Source organism: Argopecten irradians, chromosome 2, assembly GCF_041381155.1.
Source record: "Argopecten irradians isolate NY chromosome 2, Ai_NY, whole genome shotgun sequence".
NCBI lineage: Eukaryota > Metazoa > Mollusca > Bivalvia > Pectinida > Pectinidae > Argopecten > Argopecten irradians.
This window is the reverse complement of record NC_091135.1, coordinates 26317300-26331387: the sequence shown is the minus strand read 5'-3', so window position 1 is coordinate 26331387 and position 14088 is coordinate 26317300. Positions and strand designations below refer to the sequence as shown.

The 14088-nt window shown below is 39.0% G+C and overlaps 2 protein-coding genes across 2 annotated transcripts in view; both read right to left on the bottom strand.

Annotated features, from left to right (window-relative positions):
* LOC138314960 (integrin beta-6-like) overlaps nucleotides 1–6626 on the bottom strand; it is a 39916-nt gene extending 33290 nt beyond the window's left edge. Inside the window, exons 1-3 of the mRNA XM_069255619.1 lie at nucleotides 6257–6626; nucleotides 1721–1806; nucleotides 418–516 (exon numbers count right to left, since the gene is read on the bottom strand). Of these exons, the coding sequence (XP_069111720.1) occupies nucleotides 418–516; nucleotides 1721–1806; nucleotides 6257–6308 (237 nt within the window). The 5' untranslated portion in view covers nucleotides 6309–6626. The remainder of the gene's footprint in view (nucleotides 1–417; nucleotides 517–1720; nucleotides 1807–6256) is intronic.
* Nucleotides 6627–11012: 4386 nt separating this feature from the next.
* On the bottom strand, nucleotides 11013–11570 carry LOC138316553 (uncharacterized). The gene has a single exon (XM_069258233.1). The coding sequence runs from the start codon at nucleotides 11568–11570 to the stop codon at nucleotides 11013–11015; it is 558 nt and encodes a 185-aa protein (XP_069114334.1).
* Between the last annotated feature and the right edge of the window lie 2518 nt (nucleotides 11571–14088).

The window sequence follows — 14088 nt, the reverse complement described above, 5'->3', positions numbered from 1 at the left end:
AAAAAGAAAAAGACATGACACAATGTCGGAGACATTTATACTCAAAAAATGTAGCTTATTGACTAACAGAATATCTCCTAACTCAGAGGATGTGACAACGAAATCACAACTCAAGGACTTCAATGTTCAATCTGAGGCTTGTCGAGGGTTTGACATTCATGAATCCCCCCTCGCGCTGTGATTTTGTTGTCACACCCCCATAGGTAGGGAATGATTCTTTTTCTCTCATATACAACTGCGCATCAATATTGATGACATCATTGACAATGTATGCCACGGTTACACCGCATGAAGTCATGATGTCACATGGTTGTTTTACCGCAATCTGTCATACACTAGGAGATGACAAAGAAATCTTTCACAGCTTAAATCAGTGACAAATCACTGAATGGTGGGGTATAATCTTCAGTAATTTACCTTGATCAGATCGATTCTCTGCTGTTTCTTACTCTTGATGTCTGTGCAGTTGTTTCTGTTCAATTCTTCTAAAGTTCCACAACGAGTGAAATTGAAACCCTAGAGATATGGGAAAATCAAAATATATCAACAAAGAATTGAAAAGGTGAAAGGACAATGAAACACCAAAAAAGGTCATATAGGTAAGAGGTTAAAGGTTAATGGCAACCACTAAAATGTCAGTTATTTAGAATGAAATTGTCAATTGCATGAAAAGTCTCTAGTAGTTACATCAATTTTATCAAAAGCAAGTGGGAAATTTCGATACTTTTAAAACTGTTGATCACCTAGCATATCAATAGCTATAAAAAGACAAGAGTCCCAGAATTAGCAGATTAATTTATTAATTAAATTTGAATCCCCACCATATAATAATGCTATTAAAACCATATGACTATGAGTTTCACTCAATGCTAAGTTTCAGAGAAGAAGTTGTTTACATAGAAATCGCCAGATTAGGCCCTAACCCCTTTTAGCTCCTTTTTTCAGGTCCCTGTGGGGTCAGACCCAACATTTGTACAGTTTTGAACCTTAACCCCATAAGGATGCTACAAATGTAATATGAGTGTTATCCAATGTTTACCAGGTAGTTTGAGAGAAGTCGTTTATATGGAAATAGCCATTTACCTATTTTGCTCCGCCTCTCAGTCCCTCAGGGGGTCAGCACCACCTTTTATACAATTTTGAATCCCCACTTAATAAAATTGCTATCATTGCAATATGAGTGCAATCCCTTGCTGAGTTTCAGAGAAGAAGTCGTTTACAAAATGTAAATAGCCCAATTGACTTGTTTTTGACCTGCTTGCACCCTCCAGGCTAATAAGGGGTCAACCTCAACATTTGTAGTACAGTTTTGAATCCACACCATATAATGATGCTACCATTGCAATATGAGTATAATCCCTTGTTTAGTTTCAGAGAAGATATTGTTTATAAGGAAATAGCCAAATTGACCACTTTTAGCCCCGCCCTTCAGGCCCCAGGGATGTCAGCCAAACCATTTGTACAATTTTTAGTCAGTACACCATAAGGATGTTATCTTAGTCGAGTTTTGTTAAATCCCGACCAGTTATGAAGAAGAAGTTGATTGTTAAAGGAAGGATGACCGACACCGGATGCTGTGGTATCACATAAGCTTGTTCCTTCGGACCAGGTGAGTTAATAATTATAGATTATACAGCCCATTATCAGTTAAAGGTCAACAAAGGTCAGATATAGTACAGTACAGTCAAGTTCAGTAAATACGTTTCAAAGGTTTTCTTACCACTTGAGCACACCAGTGACAGTTAGTTCCATTGATTACACAATCACCACACCGTCGTCCAGCACACGTCTGCTGACCATTGGTCACTAAATAAAAAAAATACTCAACTAAAAGGATTGAATCTATTGCAGGAAGGCAATAATCGTTTTCAATTTAAATAAAGTAAGGGGAGATGAAAATTTCAATACTAAATATAGAAGTGATCCCTATTAAAATGTACATTTTGCATTGAATTACTAATTCAGTATTATTCATGAGAGAAACCAGCTATATTCAAGTAATGTAGATGTGATAACAACTTCTATTCAGGAAGGAAAATTTTCACATCTCTACATTTATACCCTGTAATGTGATTATAAAAACAACTGTAATTAAGAGGTAATATAACTACTGTAAGGTAATGTAGGGGGATAACTACTGTATATATGGGAGATAACTACTGTAATGTAGGGGAGATAACTACTGTAATGAAGGGGAGATAACTACTGTAATGTAGGGGTGATAACTACTGTAATGTAGGAGAGATAACTACTGTATATAGGGGAGATAACTACTGTAATGTAGGGGAGATAACTACTGTATATAGGGGAGATAACTACTGTAATGTAGGGGAGATAACTAATGTAATGTCGGAATGATAACTACTGTAATTTAGGGATGATAACTACTGTAATGTAGGGGAGATAACTAATGTAATGTCGGAATGATAACTACTGTAATTTAGGGATGATAACTACTGTAATGTAGGGGAGATAAACTACTGTAATGTAGGGGTGATAACTACTGTAATGTAGGGGAGATAACTACTGTAATGTAGGGGAGATAAACTACTGTAATGTAGGGGTGATAACTACTGTAATGTAGGGGAGATAAAAGACTGTAATGTAGGGGAGATAAACTACTGTAATGTAGGGGGATAGCTACTGTGATGTAGGGGAGATAACTACTGTAATGTAGGAGAGACAACTTCTCTAATGTAGAGGAGATAACTACTGTAATGTAGGGGAGATAAATTCTGTAATTAAGGGGTGATTACTACTGTAATGAAGAGGGGTAACTGCTGTAATGTAAGGGTGATAACTAAAGTAATGTAAGGAGATAACTACTGCAATGTAGGGGATATTAATACTGTAATGTATGTAGAGGAGATAACTACTGTAATGTAGGGGAGATAACTTCTGTAATTAAGGGGTGATTACTGCTGTAATTTGGAGGGGTGATAACTACTGTAATGTAGGGGGATAACTACTGTAATGTAAGGGGTAACTACTGTAATGTAGGGGAGATATCTTCTATAATGTAGGGGTGATTACTACTGTAATGTAAGGGGAGGGGGTGATTACTGTAATGCAGGGGAGATAACTACGGTAATGTAGGGGTTATAACTACTGTAATGTAGGGGAGATAACTACTATAATATAGGGGTGATAACTACTGTAATGTAGGGGTGATAACTACTGTAATGTAGGGGATAACTACTGTAATGTAGGGGAGATAAATGCTGTAATGTAGGGGAGATAACTACTATGATATAGTGGTGATAAATACTATAATATAGGGGTGATAACTACTGTAATGTAGGGGGATAACTACTGTAATGTAGGGGATATAACTACTATAATATAGGAGTGATAACTATTGTAATGTAGGTGTGATAACTACTATAATATAGGGGTGATTACTACTGTAATGTAGGGATGATAAATACTGTAATGTATGGGTGATAACTACTGTAATGTAGGGGTGATAACTACTGCAATGTAGGATGGATAACTACTGTAATGTAGGGGTGATAACTACTGCAATGTAGGAGGGATAACTACTGTAATGTAGGAATGATAACTACTGTAATGTAAGAGGATAACTACTGTAATGAAGTGGAGATTACTACTGTAATATAGGGGTGATTACTACTGTAATATAGAGGGGAACGACTTTAATGTAAGGGGATAACTACTGTAATGTAGGGGAGATCACTACTGTAATATAGGGGTAATAACTACTGTAATATAGGGGTGATTACTACTGTAATATAGAGGGGAAATACTTTAATGTAGGGATGATAACTACTGTAATGTAGGGATGATAGGATGATAACTACTGTAATATAGGAGTGATAACTACTATAATATAGGGATGATAACTACCGTAATGTGGGAATGATAACTACTGTAATGTAGGAGTGATAACTACTGCAATGTAGGAGGGATAACTACTGTAATATAGGAATCATAACTACACTGTAATGTAAGGGGATAACTATTGTAATGTAGGGGAGATTACTACTGTAATATAGAGGTAATAACTACTGTAATATAGGAGATAACTACTGTAATATAGGGGTGATAACTACCGTAGTGTAGGGGAGATAACTACTGTAATGTAGGGGAGATACTACTGTAATGTAGGGGATTACTACTGTAATGTAGGGGAGATAATACTGCAATGTAGGGGAGATAACTACTGTAATGTAGGAGTGATACTTACTGTAATGTAGGGGAGATAACTACTGTAATGTAGGGGGGTTACTACTGTAATGTAGGGGTGATAACTACTGTAATATAGGAGTGATAACTACTGTAATGTAGGAGTGATAACTACTGTAATGTAGTGGTGATAAATACCGTAATGTGGGAATAATAACTACTATAATGTAGGGGATAACTACTGTAATGTAGGGGTGATAACTACTGTAATGTAGGAGTGATAACTACTGTAATGTAGGAGTGATAACTACTATAATGTAGGAGTGATAACTACTATGATATAGGGGTGATAACTACCGTAATGTGGGAATAATAACTACTATAATGTAGGGGATAACTACTGTAATGTAGGGGAGATAACTACTGTAATGTAGGAGTGATAACTACTGTAATATAGGGGTGATAACTACCGTAATGTGGGAATAATAACTACTATAATGTAGTGGTGATAACTACCGTAATGTGGGAATAATAACTAATATAATGTAGGGGAGATAACTACTGTAATGTAGGGGTGATAACTACTGTAATGTAGGAGTGATAACTACTGTAATGTAGGAGTGATAACTACTATAATATAGGGGTGATAACTACCGTAATGTGGGAATAATAACTACTATAATGTAGGGAGATAACTACTGTAATGTAGGGGAGATAACTACTGTAATGTAGGGGAGATAACTACTGTAATGTAGGGGAGGGAGATAACCACTGTAATGTAGGAATGATAAATACTGTAACATAAGGGAGATAACACTGTAATATAGGGGGATAACTACTGTAATGTAGGGGAGATAACTACTGTAATGTAGGAGTGATAACTACTGTAATATAGGGGTGATAACTACCGTAATGTGGGAATAATAACTACTATAATGTAGGGAGATAACTACTGTAATGTAGGGGAGATAACTACTGTAATGTAGGGGAGATAACTACTGTAATGTAGGGGAGGGAGATAACCACTGTAATGTAGGAATGATAAATACTGTAACATAAGGGAGATAACACTGTAATATAGGGGGATAAATACTGTAATGTAGGGGAGATAGCTACTGTAATGTAGGGGAGATAACTACTGTGATGTAAGGGAGATAACTACTGTGATGTAGGGGAGATAACTAATCTGATGTGGGGGGGATTGCATTTATTATATTTGGAAAATAATCAGGTGTTGAAATATCCAGAATAAAAGAGATAATAACTTCATTTGTAACTGTAGGGTAGTTTTAATAGCAATTACAATTTAGGGAGACAACTGCTGAAATATATGGCATTTTTCACAATTGAAGGAAAACGTCCTCAACTGTTTGTTGTTAGCTTGAGTAAATAAGAGGAAATTACATCAGTAAAGAGAGACCAACACGGACATAGGACCATCTTAACGGAGATAGAGAGGAGGGAGTTTGGAAGTTGTAGATTCTCCACGAAACAGGTGTCAGCTTCATTTACATGCTACAAGACTAAACGCCAGCACTGTTTTATTTACATTAAACAATTATACCCCTAAATCGGAATGTAGAGGTGCCAGATGTTTTAGGTATATGGTAAGGTCAAATACATACAGCATTCCAGTTCAGCATCTGGAAACTAAACACTCCTGTATTCTTATCGCCCTACCAAGCACCTACTTATCAGTTCTCTCTGATATCTTGGCATTTTACACGAGTGTCTGAAGTTCATCTGTACGTACAGTACCGCATGATTTTTACTTCACTCGTGTATCATTACTTGTAACTTGTAACATACGATGTAAAAAGATTTTTTTCATAATGATCATGATCAACAAAGTCAATGGAATACACGATAATCAATTACAGATACTGAAATGTATCATTAATCAATGCTTATAAAATGTAATTAGCAATACACGTGGATGTGACCTTACAAAGTGTATTATTCCCTGTGTGACAATGAAATGACAATATATAATTATTTTGAACTCATCAATTAGTCATAATTTTGAGGACACTTTGTATGTTAATTGACTTCATTTAACTATAACAACTATATTAACTAGTTTATACTTATGTCAGAAGAACGTACTTACCACAAACAAAGACAGTCAAAGTTACAACTGCCAGAACACATAATTTCTCCATACTTGTTCAGGGATGTGACAGATCTGTTTGCCGTGACAAAGCCTTCCTCTATCCACAGAGTATATTCTTCCTGGGAGAGATATGCGGGAAAACATAGACTATTCCACGGCACTAAACACTACAAATATGCTGCTACACCATTTTACTGAAAACCACAATGGTCACCGATTTCAAATTGCGACGTAGTTTCGTTAATCCTCCATATGTTTTATGATCGACGTAAGATCATGTGTGCTCTCTATAAGTTGTAGAGCTGTAGATACGACAGGATGTTGAGTACTAACAGTAGACAAAGCTGTGATGGTTCAACACAGGATGTAAGACTTATCCCTACTTTATAGTATGCCTGGTGTGTATTACAATATGGAGTACTAGCGGAAATAAGATGAAGTATCGTAAACAATGAGTACTCTAATTTTTTTACATGGATATATATAACAATTTGTGTATCTTATTCTTGGGAATATTGATTTGTACTTGTAACAGTTATTATGCCACGCCCCACAGGGGCCTGGTACGATTTTTTTAATCAAAAGTATATATATATATGGAATCTGTTGGTTAAAAAAATTCGTGCCAGGTCCCTGTGCCACGCCCAATTCCAAGAGACCATACTTTGTCTCTTGTAAGTGATCGTTCGCGATGTCACTGATCTGACTTTAGACTGACTGTACGGAGTTACTCTATCGAAAATACATGAATACGTCGTTGGCCAAACCTATTTTATTTATTTGTCTTAAAACGTGCCATACGTGTGTATCTAGCTTGATTGGTTGAATGGGTCATTGACGTTTGAATAACGTAAATACAATTACTGTTTGGCGGTTACATTTTGCGGTTGGGTTATTTTCACTATATTAATATATTTTTTCCTGATTTTTACTGAAATTACACAGAATTGGCGTTCCTAAGAACAATGGAATCATCGTAATATTCATTGAAATCGATGAACCGCAACATTTAAAGATTTTGTTAAAGAAAAAGTGTCACGAGTATTCCTTAACTTTAAGGAATGTTTAAACTTAAAACTCACACATTTTAAGAAACGAGGGGTGAGGGTCCCTTGTGATTACACTGTACGCGTCTGCAGTTGTGTAAGATATGATTGCGAGAACTAACTCAAATGTGAACTCAATGAATCAAATCATATCTTAGAAAATATTCAATGCTATGGAGAATCAGAGATAGATAAAGGTTCCGGAATAGTTAGCGACTTCTTCCTCATTGACAACGCCCACAATACAAATCTTCGGCTGGAGTCAGAATAGCACCATACGAGGAAACATTTCTTCCAAATGAGATCAGGCTATTTATATTGGCTTTAAAAGTTAACTAAGATTTTTTTCCGGTTTTGTTTCAAGTGAGAGGCTTCTGACGTCACTAATGTGAAAGGACGCAGATACGAAAAGGATGTTAGTGTGTTAACAATCTCATTACATCATATCCAATTTAGTTAAAGATGCTCCACCGCTGACAATTGGTATTTTTCACAATCAAAAACAGGAGCAGACGATTTAGTATTTTTCTTCAGTTACAAAAGTTACTTACTTTACACCATTACCACCATTGAAAAGTTTGAGCTTCTAATTTTACTTTAAATTGAAAATACAAAAAATAATTAATTGCATCTCGAAAAAAATCCGTGGCACTATATCCTATGCGCATGCACCAAAAGCAAAATAAATTATCTTATATTATTTTTTGTGTTAATTAGACATATATATACAAGATTAAACACCAATTATTGTTCTAATGATGAATGCCAATTAAGCTCTGTCGGCGATGAAGCATCTTTAAGAGTGTTTATTTGATAAATGTGCTCCATATCTCCGATCATAGCATGTTTCAGACAGAAAAGGTCGTCCTGAAATTAATGGCAGTTGAAATCAGAATCGCTGATCGACCCAATTTCGTTTATCCGGTAATTTGAAATACAAAAGGGTGTTTTTCTCCGTATCAATTTTATTCAAATAAAAGCCAAACTGTGTATACATATTCCAATTCGACATTTGAATTGGCTAGGGCCGACGTCACATGAACGATGTTACAGACCTCACACACCATCAAATCATAACTACCACTTTTGATAAACCGTAACCATGACAACTTGTCAGATGTTTTTTATTTACAATAATGACGGGGATTATCTGACGTTAGCATCAGTAACAGAATGAAGTTACGTATACATAAAGTGAGTAACTTCTACTCGCCCTATAAACAAGCTACACACAGTGGTGGTATGTAACTTGTACACACCCTGTGCCATTTGGTTAATAGGGCTTTTGTGTCCCCGCAACAAACAGCCCCAAGGCCGTTTGAAGTATCAGGAGGGGAGCCTCGAATGCATGCGTTTAGTTCTCCATCCTCGATACTCCAGGGGTTCCGATCACTTACAATCTCTACACCCCTGGACTATCTCATAGTGAATTTGAAGGCAGCTCAGCTGAAAATGTTTGACCAATCACAGGCTAGCAAAAATTTCCTTTGAAGACTACAGAGAGAGCGACGCCTAACATCAAAGCCACACAGTCAACCACAGTGTACCGTTATACGGCTCTTTTGATGTACATCAAATGACTAAATTACCTGTTCGATTCTGTTGCCTCCAGTTTTACTATGAGATAGTCCAGGGGTGTAGAGATCGTAAGTGATCGGAGCCCCTGGAGTATCGAGGATGTTAGTTCTCAAACTGGTGTTGATAGTGGAGAAAAGCGATAAATTTCGTAGATTTTTCAAATTTCGTCAAAATGTAATTTGTCTAATTAGTCTGATATAAAATTGTAATATTACATGACGTGTCAGATCTGGTTAGTGGGAAAAAAATCACCGCCCAACGTACAGCCAGAGCCCAACAAATGAACCAAGTATATGGCTTGGTGCAATAGGGCTAAAATATTAGAATGACAAACTCATCACTATTTGGTTTTACAGCAAGGTCCTGATAAAATATCGAACAATCGTATTCCTGTCACCTACATTACTTTACCCTAGAGATGTGAAGCACTAGATGCAATATTGTAGCTCAACCTTTAAGGTATAGTAGGCCGTGTGCGTATACTCAAGAGTAAACGGCTGTAAAGTAAAACGCGAAATTAATTAATAGAAACATTTATTCAATGGACACAGTGCCATACATTGATCAGCGCCCGATGTGTATACATGAGGTTGAGAAAGTGTGTACAACCCTAGCAGGAAGTTCACAACATACTCAGTCCACACACACACACACGCTGCTGGCGTCTAGCCCCTCCCTGCCGGGCATTAGTGATCCTCCAAATAGCTTACATACATAGTGCAATGACATAATATTTAAATAAAAGAGGCCCAAAGGGCCGTAACAGTCACCTAGCAATCATATGATGTTTTTTAAAACACCATTTAATACGTTGATAATGCATATTTCTTCTAAACATATGACATCAAGTTGAGCCATTTTGATACTCTGTCAGTATTACTAGAGCTCTACTGGAACTAGAGTATATCTGGAGCTCTAGATAAATAAAAATCATACTCTTCATGGTACTATATGTAGAGTATGATTTTTATCGTTTTTTTATCTAGAGCTCTAAAACGTCTAAAAATGGTCTTAGGGCACTCTCGTGGGTCCATGATTATATAATCTGTAACTAATTTTCAGATCCCTGTGGAAAAAGTGCATCATCAACGGCATGCGTAAGGCTTATATCTCAATAATTTAGGCCATGAATTTGTTTGAAGATTTCCGACTATTTGAACCCCGTGACTTTGAGTGAAGGTAATGGTCATTCATTTGAACAGACTTGGTAACCCTCCATCCCAGCAACGCTCCAGGCCCAATATCAGACCTCTAGACCATAGTTATTTACAGAAAATCATTTAAATATTTCAGTCTATTTGACCCCTATAACTTTGAATAAAGGTAATTGTAATTCATTTGAATAGACATGGTAGCCCTTCAAGCCAGCATGCTAAGGTCCAATATAAGATTTTTATACCTATTTGTTATTGAAAAGAAATCATTGAAAGATTTCAGTCTATTTGACCCTGTGACGTTGAATGAAGGTAGGCCTATTGGTCATTCATTTGAACAAACGTAGTAGCCTTTTATCCCTGCATGCTAAAGGCCCAATATCTGGTCTCTAAGTTTCTTTCTGTTAATAAAAAGTTGTTTGAATGATTGCATTTTTGCGTACGGCACACGACACATGGCGCACGGCGACAGAGAAAGAATGATGACTATCGGTCATCCTTTTAAAATTAACCTTCATCTAAGGTCACAATATGTCAAACATATAAGGAAAAGTTTAAAATTGTCTTTTTCCATAACCGAAATACCATATCCGATATTCAAGGTAAAAATATTTAATATGCTAAAAAGTTCTCCGATATATTACCTAAATACAATCCATGGATTTCAGCTCCACAGACGTCATCAGCCAGGTCAACCTCTCACTGAACGTTTCGACACTTAACCTGGAACGTCCTCAAGATGGCGAGTCGACAGTGATTGGCCAAATCACTGCCCGTCTGTGGAAAGCTTCCAGCTCATGTCTTATCGTCTCCACCACAGCCAGCTGGACGACTTCTCTGCTGTTCTTGACAGTCGGTCCACTGCTGCTTTCCTGTCTCTGCCCTTCACACTCAGTGCTGCTAACATTCTCCATGTTGAATGTGTAGGAAATCCTCTGCATCCGATCTCCACTTGGAAGACCCAAACACTCCACCCTAGGGTCCTGATGTTTCCTGCCAATTCTTCATACTTCTCCTCTTTATCTCAAATGTCTCTTCACAACTTTCTTCCCATGGAACTGTCAACTTCACCATGACCATCTTCTTTCCTTGCGTTGAACATATGAGGATATCTGGACGCAAATTGGTCTGGATGATGTCGGGGAATACCAGTCTCCTGTCTAGATCGACCCTCATCTCCCAGTTCTGTGCGCCATCAAGGATTCCCCACTGGTGAACAGTTGAAAAAGTGTGTCCTCCTTCCCCGCCCTGTACAAAATTGATGAATGTACAACCCTTCGCAGGCTTCCGCTTCTTAGTCCTCTCCGGGATGTCAGCCAGTTCTCTTAGCACCTTGTCATGGCGCCATCCGTAGCGTCCTTGCGTAATGGCGACATTGCATCCTGTTAGTACATGCGCAAGGCTCCCTGGTTTGTTGCACAATGGGCAGTATGAAGTCTCAGTCAAGCCCCATCTATTCCGGTTAATACTTTTTAATTGGAGACTCCTTTCTGAAGATTCACGATCGTAACATGTGTCCGGTAATGAATACATGTGCTCCCAAAACGGACTTTCAAGGATAGAAATTTCAAGTGATGTTTTCCTTCTATATTGAATACGGTATATGCATTGATCATTGACTTAAAGATCCAAGTATTTAATCATAACCCTATCACGACATGTACAAAATACTACTGCACACTTTATATTAGCTAGGACCTACCGGTCGGTGATCATGACCCAGGACCTGGCCATGCCTTAAAATCACGGTAATTGTTTGATAGGCACGCCTGTAAAAACACAGGTCGAGTACCGACTCAAGCTTGTGATAGTAACTGTGGTGTGTGGTAGAGCTTAGTTCCGCTTAAACGATCACACAGTTCATGTACAGGTGACAGTGTCAGCTGAGTGTTTTAACGGTAATGTGTAAGGTCTTCTCCACGAATTTAAGTGCCAACGAAATAGTAAAATTTCATAATCCACGAAAATTTTGCCTAACGAAAATAAATGATTTCACAGTAGGCGAGGGAGGCAGGTCGTAAACTGGCCTCAGCAGGAACAATCTGATTAAAATCAGCTGTTTGATACTCCGCTAACTTCGTGCTCCGCTACACGAAGTTAGCGGAGTATCAAACAGCTGATTTTAACAGCAGGAACTGGATTCGGCAAGGTTCTATTCGCCAGATGTCCGACCAAGACAGTCTTCTGTCTGTAGTTCCCCACCTCGTCCGTGCTCCCTGGGCTCCCATGTCCACTACTTTGGCCTTCATGATTTCCTCCTCCATTTTCCTGATGTATCCTGTTCCATCTTCCCCTTGTCAGCTTTATCTGATGTCCCCAAGCGCTGCACATGACTTGTACCCAGTCCAACGGTCGTGAAGCTTGGGGGTACTCCTAGTCATCTTCGCAAGAACTTGCTGATGATTCTTTCCAGTGCCTCTACTGTCGTTGTGGTAACCTCATACAACTTGAGCGGCCACGTCAAACGAGGTAGAAGTCCATACTGGTACAGCCATGCCTTGAATTTCCCTGGAAGTCCTGTCTTGTCGATCGCGCTGAGTTCTTCTTTACCTGTCCTTGCAGCCTCCTGATGTTGTTAGAATCATTTAGGCTAGCATAAAACCACTTTTCCAGACACTTGATCGGGTTGTTGACGATTGAGGGAATCTCTTCGCCCTGGATATGCATCGAGAACTTCACCGTGACCCTGCCTCTCTTGATGATTAAGTTCCGTGACTCCCTGGGTTTGAATTTCATTCTTGCCCATTCCACAGTCTCCTGTGCAGTTAGTATCCACCGGGTCTGGACATGTGTTGTTGTAGTCACTGTCAGATCATCCATGAAGCCTCTGTTGGGTGGTAGTCGAATTCCCAATGACGTCTTCGGGCCTCTACTTTCTCTGTCTGCTGCCTTGATAATCAGGTTCATCCCAATCACGAACAGGATCACCGAAATGGTGCAGCCAGTGACAATCCCCTTCTCCAACGCCTGCCATGCTGTGGTCATATCTCCCACTGTGAATCGGAGCTTGATGTTTCTAAAATAGCTCCTGATTCTCCCCTTGATGTGGTCCGGGATGTGGTAGTGTCGCAACGCATTATGGATCAATTGGTGTGGTATTCATCCATAGGCATAGGCGAGGTTCAGCAAGATGACAGTGAGGTCTCCGTGCTTGACCTTAGCTTCCCTGATGAGCTGGGTGATGACACTGCATAGATTAATAAATGTATTCATTTGCCGCCATGTACGTTGTCATCCGTCTGGCGAGTATGGCAAGAAGATCTTCCCCTCCACACTGAGTAAAGAATTCGTCCTGAATTGTGTGATGTTCTTAGAATCCTTCTCTTTCGGAACAAATATTCCCTCGGCTTTTTGCCAACTATTCGATATCTTGCCTTTCATCCATATGACCTTTTAAAGCATTAATAGCCGTTTCAGGGGTTTCGGACACATCTTGAAGACCTTGTATGGTATGCCTCTAGGTCCTGGTGCTGATGTCGTCCGTGCCTTCCTGGCCACTTCTGTGATCTCCTCAAGTTGGCACCCTCGAATCGAGTGGAACTGATGGTTCTTCAGAAAAAGGGATTCTGGAACACTCTGCGAGCGGTGAGTTCCTATCTGCAGAGTGCGTCTCCTGCAGGTTTTCTCCAATCTCTTGTGTATTGGCCTCTAGCTTCCCCGATCTCTCTCCCCCGAGAAGTGCCGACGAGAATTTGTAGGGGTTTCCTACAAATGCAGCCCTCTTCCTCGCTGCCTCTCGCCTCTTTCATCTGGTGTTCTCGGCGTTCCGAAGGGATTTCAGTTGTTTCCTGATGTCGTCTCGAAGCTGTTGCAAACCGATCCTCTCCATGTGTTGTTCGACTTTCTGAACCGATTCCTTAAACATCTCAGCTCCCGTCTCAGTTTGCTGATCTGGTGATCCATTCTGTTCGATTGATGAGTATTACCTTGCCTTTTCTGCTCATCTGTGCCAAATTTTTCACATCCCAATGTGTACACAATTGTTGTCAAGGATTTTATCTTTCTCTCCACTCCACCTTGCAATGTTGTCTCTAGCATCGTATCCAAGTCC